This window comes from Spermophilus citellus, assembly GCF_964194105.1.
Source record: "Spermophilus citellus genome assembly, chromosome: 10".
Taxonomy (NCBI): Eukaryota; Metazoa; Chordata; class Mammalia; order Rodentia; family Sciuridae; genus Spermophilus; species Spermophilus citellus.
The window spans coordinates 86159308-86187141 of record NC_138197.1 but is presented as its reverse complement, the minus strand read 5'-3'; the positions used below and the strand labels follow the sequence as shown (position 1 = coordinate 86187141).

Here is a 27834-nt window from a genome sequence, read left to right as displayed (position 1 = left end):
ATAGTACTTTGTGTTAATTGCAAATTCTGATTCCATATTAACTTCAAGTGAACAAGACGGAGTGGAACAGCTGAACTCCTGACTGTTCTATAATCAAAGCCATGAATTTGCTGACAGTATTCACACTTTAGTCTGGGAAGTCCTGGACTATTTCCTTTTATGTTCTTTTAAATTTTCTAAGCTGTTAAAAAAAAAAATAAGTGGCAAAGTCTCATTTTTATTTTGATGTCACATGAGGTTCCCAAGTCACCATAAGGAATGTGAATGGCATAACTGGGTGAAACTCTTGCAATTCTAAAATGATTACTCATCTTTATATTATTTTGCTTCTCGATTGCATGTGTGGATATTTTATGTGATTCTAATGTTTGTGAATCTGCAAAGAGAATTATAAAGAAAAACATTAGTTTGAATTTATAAACATCATTGTATTACCTGGCATGAATTTCAGCTTCAGAGCACAGTTAAAGGACCTGGATATGGATAATTCTATATAATTTAAATGAATCAAGACATGAGCAATTGATTTCTTTTTATACAATTTAAAAAAAAAAACAGGATGCTTAAGTTTCAGCTAGTTTATTTGAACATTTACCACCTCCTGTATGTAGAATAATGAGTCAGAGTGGCCCAAAGTGAGCAAGAAATTGACAATAGTCACACTTCAATTCATAATTCTTGACTGTTCTCTTCTTTCAAAAATCATGTTTGTCTCCTTTGCCTTTTTCATTTTTCATTTCGATACTTCTCTTCCAAAAAACAAACTATTCTTCTCCTTGCTTCTTTTATGTTAGGCAAAAAGAAGATGATATTAAAAGTAATGTGATGAGGTTGTGTTTTCACCCAGAAATTGAGTTATCTCATGAAAACAACATCCATTAGCATAGAAGTCACATCATGACATTCTTTCTAACATAATTCCTTGCAGGTGTGGCCCTTGAAATTACATATGCAGAAAGAAAATGGACTGAATGCTAAAGAGAAATTAAATCTTCGGCTAGTCAGAATGATTGACAAGTTCACAAATTAGAGTCATATTTATACTTTTACCACAAAGAATATTCACTTGCTAGTTTAAATGAACACCATTCCCTTAACTGAAAATGCTGTTATAAAAAAAAATTATTGGAGCTAGATTCCTGCATGTGAAATTTGCATCCAATTTTGAAAGTTAAAGTATACTATAGCACTAAAAAGTTTAAATTAACTAAGATAAAAAATGATCTCAATTGACTTGAAAATGAAAGTCAATCAATTTACTAATCATTTCTCTATTGATAGCAATAATTTAGGTCCAACTTTAGCACTGAAAAATGTATAGCTTTTACCAAAAAAGAAAAATTCAAACTGAGACTGAGCAAATTTTCAACATGTCTTATCAGATATTCCTTCTATAAAATATGGAAATTAGAATAAGCTAACACTACGGTACTTAAGAACATAGAACTTAGCAAATGTTCAATAAAAATTAACTATAATTATGTTTGCCATTTCTTGATTAATGAGCACTGCTCTATTTTTTTTAATATATTATGAAGGAAGAAGGTTTAAAAACTAAATGTCAGAATCTAAGTTATAATGGTACTTTAATTTTTTTATTCCTTTTTGGATGATACTAATTTACCTGAAGCTCACTTTAAACAAAGCAATCAAGCCATGTTTTGAAAACTTGAACTGAAGAACTATTAGCATCTCATTTCTTACAGTGGAACTCTTTGAAATCCATTTGTAACTTCTTCTGTGGCAGCTGGGATTCATCAAAGCAGAACTGTCATCTCCCAGATGAAGTGATTAAGTGTTATACTTCCAACATGTTTCCTGCTAGTCCTGTGAAAAATCAATGTAAATATATATATATACACACACACACACACACACACACAAAGCAAATAACTAGTCTAAGTAGGTAAAAATAATAGATGAATGGTCACCACAACAGGAAAACAATCATCGAGTGCTGTCAGAGTGGATTAAACACAGAAATTATATATGTAAGTGCCAGAAAATAAAGGATGTCCCATAACACCAACACCAGTTGGCCATGGAAAGGTTTCCATAAATTTTAGAAAGGTATCTATCTGAAATAAACTATAAAATGGATGTCTACACTTGTTAAATATTAAGGGCCTTTTTACCTACTAAAAAGGAAGTTGGAGCTGGCGATGTAGCTTAGTGGTAGAACACTTACATAGCATCCTCAAGAGCTTGGGTTCAATCCCCAGAACTTCAGTATACAAAAACATTTTATATGGTTAATGCTGGACTATGAAGCAACTCACCCAGGTCATCAAAGATTCTGGAGCCATATTGCTGGGATTCCAAGCCCAGACTGACAGGGAAATTGCTTAACTCTTTCAGGCATCTCTTTCCTTATTGCAAATGGGGAGGCATAATAATTATAATACCTACCCTATAGGGTTACTTAAGTATTAAATGGTGATCAGCACATAATGTATAGGGCACTTAGCATGGGCTAATGTGCAATTATCTGCAAGAAGTTTTTCAAGTTATAATTTTTCTTTTCAAAATTATCAGTAAGATAACTCATCCTGTCAGTATATCAATAAGTTTGCTGGTATTGTTTCTTTTTCAACATAGTTGTTGGATACATATACATGTCTTATTGTTAGTAATGCATGCATCCTAGAGAGCTGGCAAATGAAAATACCCCTCACTTTTCAGTATTCCCTCTGGTAAATAGGTTTAGATAGTGCCCTCTGCTCTAAGATTGCCCATGTGACCTGGAGTAAGTCAGCCTTTTTGAGTCCCAGTCCCTCACCTGTAAATCAGGAGGAGTAAGAGAGCCTACCTCATATAGTTGTTGTAAGACCTGCATGAGTGAGTACATTCCAAGGACTCATCAAATTAAATTCTGCATTGCTATGAATATAAATAAATCATGCTTTAGCCAATCACATACACAGTGAGCTTGTTTTCCATTTCCATGATTGTAGGCATATTTACCAGTGCTAGTGTACCTTTATGTATCCATCTTATCTAGGAGTACAGAGCTGGCTACAGTCATATTTTTAGAATCTTAGCATCATCTTATCATGAGAAATGAACACTCCCAACATGATACTGGTTTTATATTCTCTTTTGTTCCAGTTCTGAGACTCAGTCATCTTTGGAATCTAATATCATCCTTGCTTAAGCATTATGCAAGAAATATATTTGAAACTAAACGAACTTCCTAATTCACTGATAAAATCCAATCCAAGTTGCATAGCTTTTGAACAAAGGGTTAAATTCAATAACATAAAAAAATGATTATCCTCTGCAGATCTTGCACAGACCATTTCTAAGAAACACTGATCTATATCAAATGACATAGAGGTCAACCTGGTCTTACTTCTAGGATGGGGCACTTGACAGACAATATATAGTCCTAAGTGGGAAGCTTGAGGATACACTGCCTGTGTACCCATAATCCCATACCAACCCCTTGTTGACTCCAGTTGGAGCTAGAAATAGCATTGCAACTAGAAGCAGCCTGGTCCCCATTGAGAAGTTCTTAGCTTATTTCTACAAGAGCCCACTCACTGGAAAGTTAATGCTTAAAATGCAGTTTGCAGTAAGCAAATGTTGTTTTTAAACTGCTAGGGGTGGTATTTGATTAAATAAACACAGGCTTTAGTACTTACATTGGGTTTTAAATGTGCATTACAAATGTCACTTGAAAAGTATTTTCCAGACTTTCATAGTTCAATTAGTATGTCCATTCTCCAGCCTTTGCCTATGCCCTGAAGAGAATGTATTTTGACTGGGAAGAAGGAGAATCATGCTTAACGTTGAGCAACCAAACCCTTTCCTCACCCATGGCTTAATTATTTCTGAAAATTGTCAATGCCACAGGCAACAATCATGTCGGGGAGCACTATGAGTCTGAATCATGAGGCTCCAACACCTCGCAGCCAGCTGGGGCGACAGGCCAGCTTCCAGGAACGGAGCAGCTCACGGCCACACTACAGCCAAACAACTCGGAGCAACACCCTGCCTTCAGATGTGGGCAGGAAGTCTGTGACCCTGAGAAAAATGAAGCAAGAAATAAAGGAGATTATGTCCCCAACTCCTGTGGAGCTGCACAAGGTCAGGAAGCTTTCTTCTCTTTCCCGGGGGGTCAAATTTAGTTTTTCACAGTGTGGTGCAGGCATGGGGCAGCCCTCTCCATGGGCTTAGTCAAGGAGACAAACCAGAGCCCAAAGGCAGATCTCCAGAGGCTTTGGTCTATCTCAAAACATGATCCCTGCAAAGTTATTCTTGAAAGCAAGGAAGATTTGCTTTCAAGCAGTGTAGGTGTCAGAAATGTATTTACGTTCAAAATCTTATGAAAATGTGAGGCTCCAATATCACACGGAGCTATTATTAGTATATTATTCCAACCTCATGAGAAGGGGGGAAGGAATCATACACTCATAGCTTCTCTGAAAAGGGGTCCAGGGTTCAATGTGGCTTAATCCTCAAGTACGGACTTAGAGTAGATGGTAAGGAAGTTCTCTTGGGCCAGGACAGGGTGGGCCCTGGTGATGTTCCATCTCTGACTATGACAGTCGCTTCACTGTTCACTCAGAGCTGAATCCAGAGCTGTTGGCAGAGTTCAGACAAGACATATGTATCAATGTCTATGGGAGCCTGGCTGAGGAGAGCTGTGTTCAGGAGGTGTCTTTGGCTTCCTTTCTAGAGATAGTGCTTTAAATTTGTTAAAACACTAGAATGTATAAAATAGTAATAATCTCGCCCCCACTTTACTGAGGACCAAGACTCTTCCCTTAATTAATAATCTATTAACCAAAGATTCGTCATTCATCTTACCCAGAAGAACAAATAAGGTCAGATTGAAAGTAGGCAGCAGGCCACTATCCCCCTTTTCCTCTTAAGACTTCGGTTTCCCTAACCACCCCATAAAATCTGGCTATTTATTTTATAGTAGACAAAATAGGTATCGTAAAAGAAAAAGGATAGTGTGGAAGTTGTGTCCCAATCCTGGGTCCGTTCTTTCACCACACACTCATTCATTCATTTAATACATAAATTGGGCATTCATTCACTAAAAGAATGTATTGCAAATCCTCAGGGAGCAGGAAGCTGAGTGGGAAGACAATCTTGAAAACAATGGGAAGATAATGGGATAAGTACAATGGTAGAACAAGTCAGAGCAGCCTGGGAGTGCAGAAGGTGAACCCTAATTGACTGTAAAGGGGACAAGAAAGGCATCTACAAGTAGGTGTTGACCATGTGGAGAAAGGGGGGGCGGGCGTTCCTAACACAGAAAGAAACATGTGCATAGGGATATCCAAAATGGTACATTGAGGGAATGTGTATCTTCCCACATGTTCAGAATCTAGAATTGGAGCTCTCTGCATCAGGAGAAAATTAGACTTACAGAAAAGCAAAAAATGTCTCTGGCATTTTAGAAAGGGAAACCTGGGTCAGCCCCATGCCGCAAGATAACTTGTTCACCTGTTTACCACGCAATAGTTACGTCAGCTTGGTAAGTCACATATCCTGATATGCTAATGAAGCACACCATTAGGCTGTGGAGGCCACATATTCAGTGCTAATTCTGCTATGCCAAGAGGGCTGGCCCCTCCTGATTTTCTCACCTCTCAATTTCTACACATGCAGAGAAGAGCATGCTTGATAACCCATCCTCCTTCAGGCCAAAGAGAAAGAATGCCAACATGTATTGAGTTCCTACAAAGGACTATGTACATATTGTATACCTTTAGCCCTCACAATAGCCCTCTCCTTTAAGAGATATTTATTATCCCTACTTATAGGAAAAGGAAATAACAAGTACAAAATAGTCATTTTTCTTTTTATTGTTGTTTCTCATCCTGGAGTAAGACTGTCTCCTCAAAGGACAATTATTGATGGCCAGGAATACAAAAGACCTGTCTCCTATCCCACCTGTGCTGAAAGCATTTAGCAAAGATAATGACAGTGAGTTGGATGTGCAAGTTATTATAGTTGGGTTTTTATTTTTAAGTAGCTATACTAAAAATACATCTTGTTCAAAAGGAAAAATATACTATCTACTTATCGACATGATGAGCGGAAGTGGATGGACTCATTGGGATATCTGTGTGGCAGTTTGTGAGTGGGAGGTCACAACATCACAGACATAGATGAGTCAGCATGAATAAATGACATGCTCCCCCCCCTTCACTTCATTCCTTTGTCCTTTGTCCTAAATAGCAGCAACACGTGCATTTCCCATGTAACTTCACTTTTTTTTCTAAACTGATTCCCAACAAAACAAGACTCTCAAAAATAAATGGTGTCCGGCGCTGGGTATGTGGCTCAAGCGGTAGTGTGCTCACCTGGCATGCGTGGGACACTGGGTTCGATCCCCAGCACCACATACAAATAAAATAAAGATGTGTGTCCACCGAAAACTAAAAATAAATAAATAAATAAAATATTTAAAATTAAAAAATTAAAAATAAATGGTGTCCTAGAATTACAAGACCTAACATTTCCTAGTTAAGTGAAGAAACTGAGGAGCCTGGGGCCTAAAACTATGGACTTATTGGAGTGGTTTATGCCCACATCTCAAGTATCTTCTTTCTAAAGTGAATTTGTTACTCTGGTTGGGCTGGCATCCAAGGTGTTTGTTGCTTACCATCTTCCAATGCCGAAGTGCTTGAGAAGGAGAGCAACCATCATTAGATAAGATTTGGAGCTCACAGCCAAGACTGTTAATTGTGCCTGGGTCTTCTGAACACCGAAAGATTACCCAACATTGTGAAAAGGCACAGTGACTTGTTGTTGGAATAGAGTTATCGTTTCTTTGGGATGTTGCTAGACTGTCATAAACCTTTGTGAAAATTAGGGAAAGGCACCTTGAGGTGGTGTCATGGAGAGAGGGCTAGGGAATTAGAAAATGTCCCTTCCTCAAGTTGAAGATAGCTCAAGCCAGAGTGCCTAGGTTGGCAATCAGACTGAGGACTGGCTTTCAGTCCCCAAAGCCCCATTGCAAACTTTCCTAAGCAGATCTGGTGGAAGAGATCCTACAGATCTGCAAAGGCCAGAGTGGGCAGGCTGGGTGGGATAAACAGCACACCATTCTAACCATGCATGGTGCTCTCTCTGTTGCTGCGTTTCTGTTTGCCATGTGGTTAAGCTTTGGACCTGTTCGTATGCAAGCCAGCGCCTGCAAAAATATTATTTTCCTAGAAGTTGGATTACCTGAATGAATGAGCAAGGACCCCTTGCATTGCTATAAAGGAGAAAGAGTGGGGATAAGAGCTGAAACCACTTCATTTCCTGGGGACAGGAGTGGAGTGGGTCACTAATACCATCATTGTAAAGAAGGAATGAAGTATTGGCTTATCTACCAGTTTCTCATGTCTCAATTTGCTCTCCTTTCTTTGCTCCTCATTGTCTACCCACCCTTTCCCTCCATTCTTTTTCTCTCTTCAGACCTTTGGAAGTTCCCCAGTTGTAAATGGTTTTTGTTCATTTCCTGTCATCTATTTCTGATGCTGTACCAGAGTCTGGCAAGCTTTTCTTCAAGTCATCCACATTCATCCTGAAAGTAAAGGAAAAACTAGTTGCTATCTTTCCAGCTATATAGAAGTAGGAGGAAAGAGGAAATTGGTTTGGTTTGGCACTTAGTATCAGGGTGAGAGAGAGTCCAGGGAAGAGATGCTAAATCCCCTTAGGCCACTGCTTCTCCAACTTTCTCAGCAGAGATGCAGTCTGAAATACGTTGTACTCATTAATTCAACACACCCCTACGTCCACACAAACATATGAATGAATGAATCCAAAAACTTGCTGCACAGTATACCCTGAAGTTTGGTTTCTTTTCAAATGCGAATTGCATTAAGATGATTTCAGGACTTATTTATCAGTCTCAACTTGGCCAGGCATGGTGGCACATGCCTGTAATATCAACGACTCAGGAGGCCAGAAGATCACAAGTTCACAAGTCCTTATCAATTTAAAACCCTCGGCCCCTTAGTAAGATCTTGTCTCAAAATAAAAAGGATTGGGGATATAGCTCAGTGAGTAGTAAAGCACGCATAAGTTCAATCCCCAGTACCAAAAAAAAAAAAAAAAAAAAACTACACACAATACAAAAATAAGTCTCAATCTGTAGTTAGAGGACTATAGCAATAGACAATAGTTTGGATTATGGACCCCTTGTAACCTTTACGGAGGGCTGCTTGTTAAGATGCACAATCCTCCTAGGCCCCACCCAGACTTACTTTGTCAGCATTTTCAGGAGGAGAAAAAGAACTATATTTTAGCAATCCCTTCAGTAGATTCTTCAGTGCAGACTAAAGGTTGAAAATCACCCCTTAGGTTTTGCTAACAGCAGATGATTATTCTGTTTCAGGAAAATCATAGTAAGTTGAGTATCAGTCTAAAGAGGGAGGGAGGAAGGCTCATCTTAGCCCTGCAGCTTCTGTATTTTATCTTTAAAATGAATTCTGTTTTGTCCTGCAGCTTATCGCAGGTTCTTTCTCTTTGCAGATAAGGAGCTTGTGATCTTAGCTACAGTTCATCGATAACCCTTATTTCCCTTCTGAAACTTAAATATCCTTTGGTGTCCACTTAATCTATTTCTGAAATGAATTCTAGCCTCACTTCCTTTCACACCTTAAGGCAAAACAAAATCTTCAATAGCATAGAACGTTCCCCACATTCAGAGCATTTGAGCTTTTAAAAACTGTATATTGACATTACCTTTTCCCCTATCATTCATGGTTTTCAAAAGAACTAAACTTCTTAATTGTATGCCACTAGTTATTTCTCTTTTTACAGAAGTGTTTTTAAAATAATTGTCAGCACCTTCCTCTAGTTATAGCTACTGATGGCACAAAGCTGGAATATCTGAGTCACTCCTAAGTGACCTCTGTTCTTCCTAACTGGTTTTGCTAACATCAGCTTTTCCTCCACCTAAGGTCACCTTGTATTTGCAGTATGTTTTAAGTTTTCTGAGAGGGAAGTTCTGCTCTTCATAGTACAGTAAAGCTGTTTTACTCTTTGGAAGAAGTGTCGTTTTCAGTGTTTAAAGCCAGCTCCTGGTGCAACATTCTCCTGAGGCAGTAACAGGCATAGCCCTAGGAACGAAGATGAAATGGAAATACATGTCTTATTCTGGCACACACCTCTTTTTCTTCACTAAATATTTGGAGCTGGCACTCAATATCACACGTGCCCCCATGCCAGGTGTAGACCATCTCCAAATAGCTAGAGGAGAACTGTCTGCTGTGAAAATCAGTCAGAGCTAAAGCAACACCCTCAGCATATGAATTTTTTTGCTTTTGTCTGTCACTTTTTACTAGGTTGAGCCTCTCTCTCTTCAGGCAAGGAATGATAAACCAGAGAGAAAACAGGCTCTGTTGTGAGGCAGACCTAAGTTAGGCACAGTCTGCCACTCGGGAGTCATGTGACTTCTGTGCACCTCCAATTTCTCACTTAGCAAAGAGGGGGCAGGGTCACCTGTTATCAGGAGAGGAAGACCTCACAAAACAGCCTTTTCCAGGTGAAGTCACCATCATTCAGACTTCTGCCTCAGCCTTGGTGTCAAAAACTCAGAAAGTGAGATTTCCTCAGGAACCCAGACTCACACAAGCTTCAGACTGCCACTGTAGGGCCACCGGAGACAGATAGAAGCTGCAGTGGGATCCAAGAAACGGGTGTGTTACTGGTCCCTATGTCAGTCTGAGGAGAGGTTCTCTCCCTATGAATACAGAAAACAAAGATGTTGTTGTGGTACAGGTGGGGTGTCCAGTTGGGGTTCAGGTTCTTGGCATCCCAAACAAAGAACTGAGCAAAACATGCAGAAGTAACAAGCAGAGCATAGATGTATTAAAAGCGAAGGTCCATGCCATAAAGTAGAGCAGAGTGGGCCTAGCGAGAGGGTGTGCCTTTTATGTGCTAGCAGTACCTAGGTCACCTCCCAACGGACCTGATTGAAGACCTTGCCCCATTTGTTCCCAGTGGTTCCTTGATTTTTGCCTGGTTATAGACAGAAGCTATGGCTGGAGTAGCCATGAGTGATAAGCCCTTGGTGGTGGGAGCTGTCCTGGTAATGGGATCTATCATAAACAGGGACATGATAACTCATCAGTCTTGAACTGCAGCCAGCATTTTTTTGTGTGTGCCCTGTCACCGCCATCTTGATGTCCCAATATCTAACCTCAGTTGGGGAAACTAAAATTGAGGACCAAGGGACAGAGTGTGGATTGAATGTTGCAAATAAATAATGGCAGCCAGCCCTGACAATCCTCAAGATGTATCATTTCCGTTGGTTTTCTGTATCTGTGATTCTGTCCAAAGATACTTTTTAAAATCTAAAAAAAATATATATTTATTTTTATATGAATGACAGGCAGGTGCCAAAAACACTTGTTTGCTTGAATCAAAATCAAAGAATGACAGCAGGAAAAACACTCATTTAAAGAAGGATAAAGAAATTGTACATATATAGATAGAGAGATATAGATATCAATATAGATACATCTCAGTGAGAAATGAGAATGTCAGAGTAAGATTTCTGAGATGGAATCAAACTGCTCAGTGACTTTTAGAGGAATCAGGCAGGCTTCAGGGCTATCTTTTTTTTTTTTTAATACTGGGAATGGAACTCAGGGGCACTACTTAACCACTGAGCTACATCCCAGCCCTTTTTTATATTTTATTTAGAAACAGGGTCTTGCTAAATTGCTTAGGACCTCACTAAGATGTTGAGGCTGGCTTTGAACTCGAAATCCTCCTCCTCCTGAAATCGCTGGGATTACAGGCATGTACCACTGCACCCAGCCAGGATTATCTTTTCTAAAGGCAGAGCCGAAATAATTTGCATCCCTCCCAGACAGAACTCAGTTTGTATCTTATCACTTTCCCTGAGTTGCTGTCACCTTTGCAGCCTGTGCTGTGAACAGAAATGAAACAGTAAGTTGAGCAGACTTGCCATCCCCCAGCCACCCATGATGCTCAGGCAGGCTGGCTGGACAGCGCTCTAATATGCTTTGCTTGTGGTTTGATCATGAGTCTTATCATAGCTGTCATGGGCCCACCACCACCTCTCTTCAAAAATTTTAATAGTTTCCCTTGAGTCTGACTATTCTTCTCCCCCTGATGTCCTTGTGCATCAAATATGTTTATTTATAGGGTGTAAAATTTCATATTATCTACAAGATGGTCACTTACAAGTGGTGTAGCTTTCTAGGTCATTCTGTTTCCCTAGTTTCCAGGTTCTTAGAGAAGAGCCCTCTGCACCTGTTCCTTCACCACTGCTCTGCCAAATTAGTGGGGCTGTGGTCCTTAACTGGCTAACAATCCAGTCCTGGGCTTGTGTCTCTCCTTCCTTAAATGGTTGTAGAGCTCTTTCCTTGCCTTGGGCTCTTTGTAATGTCAGAATTCAGTGATCCCTAGATTGAGGAAATTCAATCAAGACAGCTGGCACTCGGTGCCCTGGAAATCTGGTCATTGTAACTTGTCATCTTTCCTGAATGACAGCAAGCCTCGGCCCCAGTACCCATAGGCCCAGGGTGTGGGTGGACAGTATGCCTCCTGATCAGAACTGCAAGTGGTCCCTGAATAAAGGAGGCCCACGTGGGTCTATGGGAATGGAAGTCTGTAAATGGCAAAGGAGTCAAAAAGGGTTAAGAGTTGGAGAAGGGCCAAGTCACAGTGACCGGGAGGCTAGGAAGCAGAGGTAGAGTGGAGGGCAATGATGCTGTGAGGAGGCAGCAGGCAGTCCTGAACAGAGATGCCAGGATCAGGGACTCAGCCACACAGCTGGCCAACTTAGAAGTGACCGGGACAAATAGAAAGGGCCAGTGATGGAGTTGACAATGACTAGGTGATCAAGAGCGATCCACGGCTGGGTTTGAGCACCTGCAGAATGTGGAATATGGTCTCTTTCATCCTTGACGTTATGTGAAATGGCAGGTGTGCAAAGGCTCACTGGAGTGAATCAGGAAAAGAGCTTGTAAATCCACCACAGCTGGTGGGAACTGTGTGATCCCTTGCTTGGGACTCATGCTCCAGGGACAAGTCAGCCCCTGACCTGCTCACACTTCAAGCCCAATCCCAGCTCCTGGTTCTCTCCTTGGTGAGCCCTAGTTTTTCCAGCCCTGTTGCCAGAGAGCAGCAGGAGGCAATGTTTGAAGCAGCTGTCCCTTTCTGTCCTCTGCCAAGGAGACTCCCCAGACAGGAAGCAGCAGCTGCCTTTCTGACCCAATTTGTCTGGAAACCCAGGAGTTTCTAGATTGCTTCCTCTTGAGTTAGAAAATTGCAGTTGGGAAGATGGAATCCTTTTTTTTTTCTTCCAACCCCACCAGTAATGTAGAACTGTCCTTAAAACTGACATTACTTGAATTTTCAGGTTTAAAGGAACAGGACTGCCCCATTGTTGTCTCCTACAAATACAAGTCCATGATGATTTGCAGGAAAACCAGCACCATCTCTGAGAGGGAGGTGTTGGCTTGCTTCTTGAGGCTACTGGGACCAGTGGTTGAGCCATCAGGAGGCTGTCAGGGTTTGGGAACTATTTCTGGAATGACTGTCACTTGCCATGACTTGCTCAAGATACTAGAGCAATTGCCTTTAAAATCCAAGTGAGGAGAGAGTGGGCTCAGATGGCTAAAGCTTTTCACATGCATCAAAACTGAAAACAGGAGCTGTGGGTTTCTGATCTTAGCCTGGAGGACTTTATATAGACATGCATAGACTTGCTTAGAAATGTAAAACAAGGCAAACTTATCATTTATTGGAGTAGGTGGGATGGGGACTGGAAATTGAACCCAGGGGTGCTTTACCACTCAGCATCATCCCCAGGCCTTTTTACTTTTTATTTTGAAACACGTTCTTGAAAAAAATTACTTAGGGCCTTGCTCAATTGTTGACACTGATCAACTGGGATTACAGACATGCACCACTGCACCTGGCTACAAGGCTGAACTTGAATCCAGGTGAATGCCCTCTGCCTACTGCCACAGCTTCTACCTTGAGATGGGAGGGGGGACCATTAGAAGCAATTACAACATGGCCTAAGGAGAGTTCAAGTTCAAGGGAACTCTATAGAACTGTATTCCAGCTCAGAATGTTATGTTCCAAGAGGTATATTAGCTCTTTCAGAATAGGAAGGGAAAAAAAAAACTTGCAAAGGTGTTTATGCTCCAGGTTCCCCAGAGGCATCCTCTGATCAATACTGAATAAGACCCTTCAAGAAAAATCTTGCTTCACATGGGCTGGGGGATTGCAAAAACAACTGTCAGAATGATGATCTTTAGAAACAGAGAGCAGGAGTTTGCCTGGATGTTCCTGGAAAACCACAAGAGGGCTCTGATGAGAAGAAACAGCAGACATGATAAATTATTTATCCTTAGCTTGTTGAGTTGTTGGAAATGAATGAAGGCTTCCCGGCTGGCTGGGAGATTATATGTTAAGAGAAAGGAGAAAAGAAAAGAAAAATCACGATTTAGAGGAAGGAACACAGCAAATGAGGTCAGGTATTCTAGAGCTGATGCTTGCTACCAAGACAAGTCTCTCCATCACCTTCTTTAAGGCTTGATGTCCTTATGAGTAGATAGGGAATGAGTTTGTTGTGCAGGGTTGTTGGGAGATCAAAAGCAATCATATCTAAGAAGCTGCCTGGGTAAGGGATTCATCTGTGGGGAGAAATATGTGATATAAACTTCGGAATCCTTAGAACTGTTTTTGGACTAGAAAGAAATCAAAAGTAACCACGACCAACCTCCAGGCAAACAGAGCTATGCAACATAGTTTGTGGTGACTGCTTTGAGAGCAGCCAGCTTTGTTCCCCGTTCTTGTGATTTATTTCTAGAATCTTCTCTGCTATATGTTTTTTACATCATTTAATTTTTGTTAATTAACTATTACCCAAGCTATTTCCAGGAGAAGGATACAGCTGGCTATTAAAATTCAGTACCCTCTAGGAAATCTTCCCAGAGAAACAGATTACTTTCCATCCTGAGGAGTTTGACAGAGAGATATATCAAGTGTGAGCCTTAGGAGAGTTGAGGACCTTGGCTAGAAACTGAGAATTTAAAGTTAATGGGTGAATCTGCTAAGCCACTCTGGTCCGGCATCCCTTCCAATGTTTTGGTTAATGTGTTACCATTGATTGGTGTCAGCAAAACCAAGTATGGTTAGCCATGCCCATCCCGGGTTCTGGCCTGGGGAGCAGCACTCAAGAGTCAGAGGCCAACTGAACAATGAAGAGCTTTACAATTATACACCAAATGTTCCCCCAAATACAAGGGTTCTGGATTACTGCATTGGAAAACCTGTCTCAGATTTAAGACCACAGTGCGCTTCCCACTATCCATTGCAAGATTAGGCAAGGAACTCTCACATTCAGATGCACCTCAAGAATGTGACTAAGTTTGCAGGACAGATGCTGATCCACTTACCCAATAAGCCATAGGTACAGGGTCCATACTGCTGCACCCACGTAGAAAAGGAACACCTAGGAGGATGCATCACCCTCTAAGGAGTAGTAGCAATGTCCCCCGCCACAGGTACACTGCTTGTCACATGAAGACAATATGGCTAGAAATAAAGACAGAAAAGGAGCAAAAGGATAAGAGACCTCCAGTCAAATCAAAGACAGGCATATAAGCAGGGGCCATAGAGGAGAGAGATTTCATCTACTAGTAAACAGGGCCAAAGAATGTCAGTCTACCAGCAACCCTATTACCTGTTTGCCTCCTCTGTCTCTTTTTTCCACCTTCTCCACTATTCCTATTTTTCCTCCTTTGAAGGAGGAGCATGAGATAAAAGGAAAGGGGCTAAAATATACAATAGCAGCATTTCCTCCAATCAAGGCTCTTTGGGGAATGGCTGTTACCAGAAGAGGGGCATGAAGTATTCATGGTGAGTCTGTGATATCTTGTGCTATCAGAACAGAAGGTTCTATCAGAAGGACCATGAGTCCATGTGAAGGACTCCCATGCCCAAAGATGATGAAAGCATTTTGAACATCCAAAAGAATATTGATGCAGTTGACTGAAATACAACAAATAGGTCTGGGAATGTAGCTCAATAATAGAGTGTTTGCCCAGCATGCACAAGGTCCTGTGTTTAATCCCCAGCACTGCAAAGCAAAGAAAAATGACAATTATACAAAAACCCTTAGAGTCATATTGATACCTTACTTAACAGAAGTCCCCCCCCCACACCCAAAAGAAATTCTCATTGGGAACACCATTGGAACTATTCAGAGCACTCATTCTATGTTCTGAAATTGAAAAGAAAGAATTAACATTGATTCTGCCTATCTTACATGGACTGCATTTCAAAGTAATCAAACAACAATAATTGAAGAAAGTATTCTCCTTTACAGAATAATTCTAGGTAAGAAATATATGAGAGTCATAGGATTAGAAAAAGATCATCACTTGGCAACCCTAATGAAATTACTGATTCAGACAGTGGTCATGTCATGTATGCACAAACCATTAAAGTTGAGGAGGAGCCTTACAGTGGAGGCATTAGGCTGCCATCACCTGACCATCCCCAAGTGGGACAGGGAGACTCTGAAGGACTAGGTGATGATACCACCAGTTCCTGCTCCCTCACATGTTGAAGTGTGAACATTAGAGAAGCACGCCGAGGCAAGCATATAAAGCAGGGTTTATTTTAAAAAGGGGTAACATAGGACTGGGGATGTGGCTCAAGTGGTAGCATGCTCGCCTGGCATGTGCGAGGCACTGGGTTCAATCCTCAGCACCACACAAAAATAAAATAACGATATTGTGTCCACCTAAAAATTAAAAAGTAAATATTAAAAAAGGGGTGGGGGTAACATAGACTTCTCCCAGGAGGGAGAAGGGCGCTATAGCTGGTATCCTAAGAAGCGAGGTGTTCTGCCCTTTTTGTATGTCCTAGGCTTCCTTTGTTCTCCTGCCTTTTCCCCCTTATCTTTCTCCTTCCTGCGTATGTGACTGGGTGGGCTGGCCAAAAGGTGGGAAACAGGTGAGCTGAAGGGGGAAGGGCAAGATGGAGCAGCTCAGGACACATTAATTAACAACCTTATGGCTCCCTGTAGGCAGGGGCAAGTCCTGGGACAGGTTACCTTAGTACAGGTTGGAGCAGGGGGAGGTTCTTGATAAGAGTGGAGGAAGGGCTCTGAAGGAATTAACATTTCAGTCCCTCAGGGACAGTCTCCAACTTCCCAGACTCACTCAAAATCTGCCTCCTTGATCTGACCTGACTCGATTTACCTATCTATACTGTCTGCCTATCTAATTCTGGCTTCAGTGATATGATGTCATATGAAGCACTGAGCACCTGTAATCTAGCCATGCCCCGCAAAACTTACCCTGACTTAACCAAGCAAGGAGCTAATTCCCACTGAGAGAAATATGTGAGATAGAAGAACATGCTACAAGACAGACGGCAGTTGTCAGCCAAGTAGCTCTCTCCCTTATCTGCAGTTTTGTTTTCTGCAACGTTTTAGTCAGCTTTTTTGTAGCTATGTCCAAAAGACCTGACAAGAACAACAAAGAAGAGGAAATGGTTTTTTTTTTTTTTGCTCATGGTTTCAGAGTTCTCAGTCCATAGATGGCTGACTCCATTGTCCTAGGCTTGATCTGAAGTAGTGCATAATGACAGAAGGACCTAGTGGAAGAAAGCAGCTCAGGACATGATGCCAGGAAGGAGGGAGGGAGGGAGGGAGGGAGGGAGAGAGAGAGAGAGAGAGAGAGAGAGAGAGAGAGAGAGAGAGAGATTGCACTCCACTCACCAGGGACAAAAAATAAACCCCAAAAGCACACTCACTCCCAGTGACCTACTTCCTCCAGCCACACTCTACCTGCCCACAGTTACCACCCAGTTAATCCATTTCGGTAGCTTAATGCACTGATTAGTTAAAACTCTCACAATCTAATCATTTCACTCTGAAAATCCTTGCATTATCTCATATATGAGCTTGGGGGGGGGGGGACCATAACATGAATTTTTCAGATATCTGCCATCATCTTTGACCTGAAAATATTAAATGTAATATTCTAAGTGATTCTTACATTTTAAATTGTGTGCCATTCTGAGAAGTATGGACAAATACCACACTGTCCTATGAGGGATGTGAATTATCCCCTTGTCCAGCTTACACATACCCTATATGCTTCTCGCCCATTGGTCAGCAAGTAGCCCTATTGGTGATCGGATTGACTGCCACTGCATCAAAGTGCTGTTTATGGGGTTTGGTATTTATCTATATAGTTTCAGGCACTTCACTGAGGTCTTGGAACCAAACCCCCTGAGTAAGCTGAGGCTGTTATAAGAGGATAACAGGGGAGAAGGGATAGCAGGTGCTATTACAGAAGAGGAGATCAAAGAGGACCTAACACAGATGTGTTGGGTTTTAAAAAAAAGTTTTGAAATGATTGGGGGATGAAATTTAGTTTTGAGACGATTGGGAAAATTATGGATGAGGCAGAGGATATAGAAGAAGAGGAGTTAAGAATAAAACTGGTTTGGTGAATTAATGACATTTAGGTTATACATGAAATTTATTATATTTTCTCTCTCTTATATCAGCAGCCTATATAGACTTCTTCTAGTTTTCCCTAATAGGAATAATTGTTATTATTTTTTTTAATTTATCATTGACACATAATATTTGTTCATATTTACGGGGTACAGTATAATAATGTGATATATGTGTGCAATGTATAATGATTAAATCAAGATAGTTAGCATTTCTAGCTCTTCAAACATTTATTATTCCTATGTGTTAAGAACTTTCAGACTCTTCTAGTTATTTAGAAATATACAAAAAAAGTTGTCATAGAGGATAATTACTCTACTGTGCTATGAAACACTAGGACTAGTGTCCCAGTTTTCCTGAATATTTCTTGGTCCCCATTATCTAGCCTCTATCTCCTCTCCCTGCCTGTAGCACAACCATTCTACTTTCTTCCATGAAATCAACTATTTTCTCTTTCATAAATGAATGACAGCATGCAGTGTTTGTTTTTCTATGCCTGGGCTTATTGCGCCTGACGTGATATCCTCCAGTTCCATTCATCTCACAAAAAAATAACAGAATTTCTTTCTATTTTATAGCTGAATAATATTCCATTGCATATATAGCACATTTTCCTTACCCATTCATCTATCAATGGTCACCTTGGTTGATTTGATATCATGGCTATTGAGAATAGTGCTGGATCAAGGGGGACAATAGTAAGTCAACAGCATTGTGGGGAAGAAAAGGCAGGCTCCTGATCTATAGAACAGAATTGAGACCTAACACAGATGTAATGTGGACCTTGAACATGGGAGTTCTGGTACCTATTTAATATAATGATTTCATTTCCTTTATAAAATTATAAGATCATATAGTAGTTCTGTTTTGAGTTTTGAGGACCTTCCATACTGACAGTCATAATAGGTGTCCTAATTTACATTCCCACCAACAGTATATAAGAGTTCAACTCTCTTCTAGACATCCTTGACAAAATTTGTCATTTTTCATCTTTTTTAATACAGCCATTCTGACTGGAATGCCATATCTCATTGTGGTTTTAATTTGTATTTCTCTGATGATTAGCAATGTTGAGTATTTTTCCATAAACTTATTGGCCATTTTTATGTTTTCTTTTGAAAAATGCCTGTTCAGAAAAAAAGTGAGCATATTTTTTAGAGATACATATGAAAGTATGTAGAAGAGAAATGACACAAAGATTGGCATTTGCCTTAAAATACTACCCAAAGGGGGGGAAAAAAAAAAAGAAGGTAAATGAAGTAAATGTGGCAAGACCTTGGTGGTTGTTGGATTTGAGTGATGAAGATTCATTGTTGTAGCCTCTTTACTCTTAAATAAGTATAAAGTTTTCTTAAAAAAAATTCTCCTCCATCTTTCCACTGGGAAGGAAGTGCAAAAATATCTTATGGCCTGGAACAAAATAATAATAATAATAATAGAAGCACTTAAATATTCCTATGATGAGAGTTTTTGTTTTGTTTTTGCTTGGGTTTTGTTGTTGTTTTGGGGTTTTTTGTTGTTGTTGTTGTTTGTTTTGTTTTGAGGTACTCAGGATTGAACCCAGGGCCTTGGGCATGCTAAGTAAGTGCTCTACCACTAAGCTACATCCCCAGCCTGCAATGATTATTTTTAAGCAACTCCATGCTAGGCAGAGTGTTCCAAGTAAAGATTTTAAGTTTGTAGTCAGAAGCCTTTTTCGGGGGGAGAAGGAAGGAAAGAAGGAAGGAAGGAAGGAAGGAAGCTTGTTTTGAACTATTCTCCATTGCTTGCTCTGTTTGACCTTGGACAAGTTTCTATACATCTCTGAGATTTTATTTTCATATCTATGTGGCTTACCTCACAAACTTCATTGAGACAGCAACACCCTATTAACATTCTAAAATACTCTCTCAAGTCCTACAAGCCTTATTAGTGGGAAGTCCAGCATCTACCTTGGAAGGCCCTCTTCCCACCTCCCTTGCTGCCTGAGAATCCTGGTTTCCTACTAGCAGGCCTGGCTCCAGAATCAGAGGTGTCTCACTTCTCAAGGCCACAAGGAGTTGCCATTTCAACTTCTTGTCCAGTCATGCTGTCTCAGGATGGACTTGCAAATACTGACCAAGGGGTTGAGAGAGTACAAGGGAGCATGGTTTGAACTCCACTATTAAATTCATTCCTTTTAATTGACACTCACATGCTTTGCAATGGCTTGCAAAGGCACGGCATAACATGACTGGTTCTTGACCCTGTGGTCTATTAGAAAGAGCCCTTACTATTCCACCCAAGACCCTACTACCTGGCAGGCACTGTTTGGGAATATCAGATTGCTGAACAACAACAAAAAAGACCTCTGCTCACCTTACAGAGCTAGGGTGGGCTGCTGTTTGCCACATAGCTGAGCCCAAGTCACCATCAAAGACTCCCCCCACTCCTGATAAGTTTTGCTTTTGGTGTGTGGGGGGGTACTCTCTCAACCATGCAGTTTGAACCTAACCTACCCCCATGCATCATCAGTGTGCATACTACATTGGAGGCCTGTAGGATTTTACTAGGCTACACACACACACACACACACACACACACACACACACACACACACTCCATGTCATCCCAATGATGTTGGGGTCTGCAATGGGGTCTGAGACTGACATTTTCACAGGCTACTGTTTCATACACCTCTTCAGGAGGACACTACCTGGCAAGACTGATTTTCCCCATGAAACAAAGGTGAAGCAAAGATCTGGCATTTTCCTTCTGATGGAGGGAGAGGGGAATGCTGATATGCCAAATGCCCTGTTTTATAGATACAAGATGCCATCAACTAATTACAAAAGGGTCTGATTTCAGAAATTTTAAAATGAGGGCAAAAACAAAACCCTGCATTGTAGAATCAATGGAATAAAGCGTTTGGAGCAGCGGTTGAGCATGGTAGTTAAGTATTTGGTGTCTGGAGTCTGACAGACATGGCTCCACCATTTATTACCTCTGTGGCCTTGGGTGGATTACTTAACCTCTATAAAATTGAATTTCCTCACTTCTAATATGACCATAACCACAAGGGCTGCCTGGTGAATAGTATTGACCCTTTCAGCTTGATATTTTAGCTCTCCAGCCAGTAAAATAAAATTCACAAACTGACCACTTCTGTATTTCCTCCAGAATTCCATACCTCTCTGAAGTAAAATAACTGGACATAAAAAATAATCCTGCTGTAAAAGACCTAATCTTCGTGTTTTGCCCAAATGGTTCTGAATTTTTTACTACTTTGTAAGAATGTATTCATCCATTAGTTCTTTTTTTAAAATTAAGTAAATATTTCTTTTAAATGGCAGTTTAAAAAATAAGCCCAAATCATTGTTTGAACTGTGCGTCAGTTTTTATGTTGGGCTTCGAGTACACCTTCATGAAAACAACATCCACCCTATACACTAAGTGGATGAGATGTGCTGAGTATACCACTTGCCTTCCTTACCCAGGGAGGTTGCAGTGACTATTCAAGGTCATGGATTTTCTCTTGAGGACAGACTCCACTTTCTGTGGTTCGCTGGTATTTCCAGCATCCGTACCTGTGCTTAGAATATGATGAGGATTTGATGAAGGTACAAATGATTTCTTCTTTTAACCTCAGACTAACTCTTGCAGGTGATCAGGTGGAGCAGGGAGGATTGGGGAAGCATTAGCTGGCAGTGGCTGGCCATGGGTGCAAAGAGAACCAGCTGACATCCCTAGTGTGAAAGGGTACACACTTGAGCTACTAGACCACATCCTAGGCACATCCTGAGGGAACCTGTCAAGCTCAGTCCTAGAGCCAGGCGTTTGTTACAGGAACACTTTTCTTGATGGGACTGACTTGGGTACCATAGCAAATAAAAGAATGGACTTTATGATCCTTGCTCATAGAAAAGAGGGTGAATTGAGAATTGTATTTAGCACAGCTCTGGGCTGGAGTGGGGAGGAGGGTCAGGCCTCTGGCTTTCTTCAGTATCTCAGCAGTACGTGGCTGCTCCTCCTACCAGATGTCCACCTGTCCTAGGGAATTTCTCCCCTACATATTCCTAGTGACTGCAATTTAAGAGAGACAAAGAAGAACAAAACAAAAAACAACAGGACTCTCCAGTTCTCCTCCTTTTTTACCAATTCTGGATGGAACTTTACAAATTGCAACAATTTTCTTGGGGTGGCAAACAGCAGCAGAGATGAACTTGGGAGCTACCTGTGTTCTGTAAATCACTGTTACTGAAATTAGTTTGAAGAGATTATTCATCCAGAAGTTTCAGAACTACCTGAACTAACTTTTTCCTTCCCATTTTCTCGCATTTCAGGTGACCTTGTACAAGGATTCTGACATGGAAGACTTTGGGTTCAGTGTAGCAGATGGCTTGCTAGAGAAGGGAGTCTATGTAAAAAATATTCGCCCAGCTGGGCCAGGCGATCTTGGTGGCTTAAAGCCCTATGACAGACTCTTACAGGTAAGACCTTGGGTGAGATCCTAATTCCTTGCAACTGACTCGTGACTGGGGACTTCCTCAAAATATCCCTGCAGATGTGGAGTTCTTTGCTCTCTTGCCTTCAAACATTGTCACCAAGATTACGGAATTATTGAAAATAAACAGCTAAATAAAGAATTGTCAGCTCTAGTAAATTCTATCCCAGCCTAAAGAGTTCTCTGGTTTCTTAACAGTGTTTGGCTCCAAGCCATCTTTCCCAATCTAGTGCCTATTCTTCAGAATCCACCCATCCACATGGGTCACTAATATCTAACTGTGGCATGTATTAATATGTCAATATTATGTAGTTTTGTCCCTCCAGCTCCCTACCATCTAGTCCTTCCTTCTACTCTTCTTAAGTATAACCTAAAGTATCTTTCCTTGCCAGTATCTTGTCCCTCTCTTCATTTACTCTCTGGCTACAAATGGACTTGTTTCAGGAAGGGCATGTCCTGCCACCACCTGGCTTATCTATCACTGGGACATGAGCCTTATTTCTTACCCAATTATTTGTTTACTTTTTTGCCCACTAAAACATCACTCCACGAGGGCAGTGATTTTACCACTGTCTCATCAGTCCCAAGAACAATGCCTGTCACATGGAAAGTAGTCAATGTTGTACAGAAGGACAGAAGCATTTTGGCCCTGAACCTTGCAATGCACTATCACCTTTCCCCACAACCCTCTCCTATTTTCCCACCCTCTTGCCTACCTACCCAACTCCTACTTAACCGTTTGGCTTCACTCAAATCAGTGATTCTCTACCTTGCCTGAAAAACAGAATTGAAAAAATTTATCCCAATGCCTGGACCAAATCCCAGAACACTGAAATCAGCATCGCTAGGGATGAAAACCAGCATCAGTGTTTTAAAACTCCAGCAAGTGATTCCAGTGAGCAGCCAGGTTGAAAACTACTAACTTAGTTTTCTCCTCAAAGTCTTAATTGACCAATGCTCACATACTCCTAAAGACATATTCTATATTCTGTCTAGGATAGAATCTTTTTCCTTTGGCAGAATTTGCCTTATTCCAATTGCCTGTTTCCCCATTCATATTCTCCAGCAGATTACAAACTTCTTGAGATCAAGGCTAGTACCTTATTCTTCCATTTGCCATGATATGATCCTTTATATCTCAGTATCTCAAACTATATCTGAAACCAAAGAGCTGAACTGTAAAACCAACTTAATGTATTATTATGGTTAGCATAGCTTCATTTGGCAAAGCAAATCCCTGACTTTTGTACAGATTTTGGTAAGAGTATTTTGCAAGCAAAGCAGTAGATTGAGCTGGGCACAGTGACCCACACCTGTAATCCCAGTGGCTCTGAAGGCTAGATCCCAAGTTCAAAGCCAGTTAATTCAGCAACTTAGCAAGGCCCTAAGCAACTTAGTGAGAGACTGTGTCAAAATTTAAAAAATAAAAATAAAAAGGGCTGGGGAGGTAGCTCAGTGGTTGAGCACCCCTGGGTTCAATCCCTGGTATCAAAAAAAAAAAAAAAAAAAGCAGTTTGTTTGCATCTGTCTTAACATATTCAGCTGGAACAAATCTGTCACTAACAGTGATTTTCAAAGCCTGAGACTGCCCCTGGTTTGTTGGTTTGTAGGGGTGTATTCCCTGAAGCAAGTTATCTTTGATCAACTACATAGTTTCAATACCAATTCTGATGGTCATTTTTACCTTGGCAATAGAACAATTAGTCTTGTCCTAGGATAGTTCATTTTCCATAGATATTCTAGTAATTACTATGGACAAGGTACTGAGCTTCTAGGAGTAATCTACTGATCGGAGCTATACCAACTTTCATGAAAGCTGAAATACAAAAGTAGTCTGGATTCAGATTGTGATGGGCTTTGAATGCCATGATAAAGCTATTTTGGAGGCATAGTAATTTCTTAAGCTCAGAATAATGACATAATTTGTAAGTCATAAAAGCAATACAATATGATCATGGGTGAATGGGGCCAGACAGGTAAGGAAACCAGGTAGGTATGGGTAAGACAGACATGTGTTTCAGACTCACTGAGTCTTTACAGTGTCAGCACATTCTGGCAGAGCAGCCTGGGAGGAAGTAGACAGGTCGCATCTGCTTAGCAGAGATGCTGGAGCAAGATCTAAAGATTCTGGATACTGAAGATGAGGGTTTATATAAAGTTGACTTATTATAAGGGAGATAAGCATAGATAGAATTCTGACAATAACAAAATTTAAAGGACAGAAAGCAATAAGGCAGAAAAATTATTAAAGCTAAATAGTTGAAATGGTAAGAGAAGCAAATGGAGTGGTGTAATAGGAACCTAGCATCTGGAGACTCCCCGGCTAAATTGGGGTTCCAGCACTAGGAACAACCCTGCCAGCCAGAAAAAGAAGAGTGTGCATGTTCACAGTGTGCTGTTCGCAGAATACCTCTTTCATCTGGAAATGGCCCAAGGCCTAGTTGTCTGCCCTGTGATACAGGGCACCTCATATGGGAGACTCCTTTATACTGGCAGAGGCCCTATGGCTCTTAGGGCAGTCTCAGTGTCCAGTTGATGCTGTGCCTGGCCATCACCCTGGTACAGGGAGCCCACCCTTCAGTTCTCTGGGGAAACCCAGCCTGGGATAGCAAATTCAATACACCACCACAATAGGAGGCAAGTTCATGTCTGTTTACTGATAGATCCAGGGTTGAGAGGGCACATTGGGGTAGGTAGATAGTCCAACTGTTCCCAGGTCACAGATACGTATGAAGGGTCAGGGAGAGAGAGTGACAGGTAGCATTATGCACAAAGGAATAGTGTATGAGCCACCCTATTCCTGACGGCCGCCCTATTCCCTTTTGTGTAAGTTTGAGCTTAAATGTGTGAATGGTCCATTTAAAGGAAGTGCTGGGGAAAGCAGGGAGCTGGGCCTGCTAGCAGACAAAGATGCCTCTAGGTTCTTATCTCTGGCCGCCAGCCTGAGCTTTTGGATGTGGCCTTTGCATCCCAGGGAAAAGAGTTAAAGGTTGAGAGCAGAAAATGCTAGAGGCCAAGGACAATGAGGACTCCTCGACACCATTTGGGGGTTTGACAACAGGGTCATTCATTCTCTAGCAGTACAAGTGACAGGACCAGACCTCAGGAGATGGAGGAGAGAAGGGGAAGTCAAGGAGTGGAAGCAAAATGGAGATGCTTTTAAAAACTCTTGATGGTGGAGGAGAGTGGAAGATGAGCACATATAGGAGCTGAGGAGAGCATGAGAGCTCACTTTTAAGGGTCATGGTTAAGAGCATGGGCTGTGGAACCTGTAGGACTCTCTGGAATTACAGCCTAGTCTGATCCTTACCAATCACTCCTCTAAGATAAAGCTTTTAGCCCTCTTTCTGCCTCACTTTCTTTATCTGCAAATCAGGGTAATATTCAACAACGGGGCCACCTCCCCTCGCAGAGGCAATTTGCCAGCTTGGGGAGGAGAGGGTGTGTACTTGTTCCTGCTCTCAGGGGCCTTACAGTTTAGCAGAGAATGATTGTGCACCAATGGCCACATTACAGCATAGTCAGAACAGGGCTGGGGGGAACTTTGCATGGTATGCACATTTAAAGCACCTTTCTCATTCATCAACTTGCTACACCAGAGGTGCACTCCAGGTTTGGGAAACAGTGACTGTAACAATGACTCTTCTTGGTCTTTCAGGTTAATCATGTCCGAACTAGAGACTTTGACTGCTGTCTTGTCGTGCCCCTCATAGCAGAATCTGGTAATAAGCTGGACCTGGTTATTAGCAGAAACCCACTGGCTTCCCAGAAATCCATAGAACAGACTCTACCAGGAGGAGACTGGAGTGAACAGAACAGCGCCTTTTTCCAACAGCCTAGCCACGGTGGTAATCTGGAGATGCGAGAACCCACTAATACATTATAGCAACACTTTTATAAAGCAGGACAAAAGACGATATCTACATGGTGCTAAAAATCCCTTTAAGATTTCTGTGACATTTGAAGCACAGATAATCACGTGGCATTAACTGCAAGCACAGGGGTCTTTTAAAATTTCTCTCATGGCTCATGTTCACTTCCCTTTTCAAGTTGAAGATTTCTTTTTAGGTGACCACTATGATATATAGCAGGCAATTCCCTGCCAAGCCCATTGGTAGAGAAAAAGAGAAAAATAGGCTGCCCTCCCCCCCAGAATTAACATCAGAGGAAATTTTTTTACAAATTCATCTTAACGATCACTTTTTAAAAAGAGAAATGTCTGTCTGAAAATATTCTCAATGATAATTTCCTTAATTCACTTTGAAATCAGTTTCTTACTATGAAGTCATTAACATAAGAACATGACCAACATGAAGCTGGCTCTACTAGGGGAACTAGTATTCGGTACACTGCAGGGATTGCTGCAATGGGAGGGGTACGGGTAAAAAGTTATCTTAAAATGTTTCAGCAATGATGCACGTAGGAGACCATAATAGGTGGTGGTAAATGTTTGCCCAAATATAGGAATGATTTTAACTCTAAGATGTATGCTATTCCCTATGCAACAAATTATCAAACAGGATATGTCTTGTGACCTGTTTTTTTTTTTTTAAGGACACATTTTTTAATAGCTAAAAATCTCTGATAATGAAATTAGAGTGTGTAGGAACACTGAGAATTAGTTATATTATCCTATTTTTAAAATTCAAGACTAAGAATTTAAGAGAGAATGAAGATTCTATTAAAATGAGATTCATCTTATTAATAGGCAAATCAAACTCATACTGCTTGACATGTTTTGAAAACTGGTTAATATTGAGGGGTGTACAGCACATGTACTTAAAAATGACACTGGACTATCTTTTGTTCTGAGCCATGCCACTTATGGAAATTGTAAATACATTTTTCACAAAATGCATTGCCAATTACTACCATCCCTCAAAGCAATAAATCGCGACAGTTGCTTTTAATGATTGTTGGCAACTGTTTTCATTTGTTCAGATATTTTGAATAGTACACTAATAACTGTTATTTGGTAAATATTTAAAAAATAGATCTGTATATTGATGGTAGAATGTTGAAACAATTATTTTCCAAACATTTTCATTTTGGTTAATGATTCAAACAACCATTTAGGCAAAGCATTCAAACACTGTGTCCTTTGTTTAAGGAAAAAGTTCACCTTTCTTTTTGTGCAAAGAAATATATAATTTAAATCACATTTCAGAACCGCCAGGGCAAGAAAGTGTAAGGCAGAATCATGTTAAGGAAGAAAAAAAAGATCATGAGTCACTTAAATATGTATTTTTATTTGTAACAAACAAGTATTAAACTGTAAAGTATTTTTGTACAAATTTAATACTTTAATAGCATGGTATTTATCGTCTATGTATGGTTTTGGGGAATTCAAAACTGTTGCAAATATTTGTATGAAAAAAACCCTCTACAAATGGAATAAACAGTGATTTTAAAAAGTCAAAAACTATGACAAGCATTTTTTTTAGTACACTGAATTCATATTTCAGTGCTCCAGCCTGAGTGCCATACAGTGCTGCTCATCTGTACACAATTTTCACAGGGGAGATGCTTTGCTATACACTTGAAAAGCACCATAGACACATGAGAAGAGCATGGGTTTTAAAATCATACTTGGGTTTGAATATCAGCTGTGTTACTCACTGGTGGTCTAAAATTCACCTGCCTGAGTTGGGAGTCGGCTTCCCCACCTGCAATTCTGAAGGTCATGTCTGCTCTACAGAACGGCTGTGAGAGCTGGGGTCAAGTACAGGAGGAAGGGCTAAAACCACAAAAAGAGCCAAGGGTGTGTTTACTTTAGGTAACAAAGATTTCAACTCAAGGATTACACCTGCCCTCAGAGAACATTCCATGTATATACATTGGCATTAACTGTTAGCATAATTAAAGTTTGTATATTTTATCTTTAAAAGAAAAA

At 40.7% G+C, this 27834-nt stretch overlaps 1 protein-coding gene across 1 annotated transcript in view; it reads left to right on the top strand.

Moving 5' to 3' along the window:
* GRIP1 (glutamate receptor interacting protein 1) overlaps nucleotides 1-27315 on the top strand; it is a gene marked incomplete at its 5' end in the record, with an annotated part of 251102 nt that extends 223787 nt beyond the window's left edge. Inside the window, 3 exons of the mRNA XM_081310350.1 lie at nucleotides 3856-4089; nucleotides 21781-21927; nucleotides 25600-27315. Of these exons, the coding sequence (XP_081166476.1) occupies nucleotides 3856-4089; nucleotides 21781-21927; nucleotides 25600-25827 (609 nt within the window). The 3' untranslated portion in view covers nucleotides 25828-27315. The remainder of the gene's footprint in view (nucleotides 1-3855; nucleotides 4090-21780; nucleotides 21928-25599) is intronic.
* Nucleotides 27316-27834: the final 519 nt, after the last annotated feature.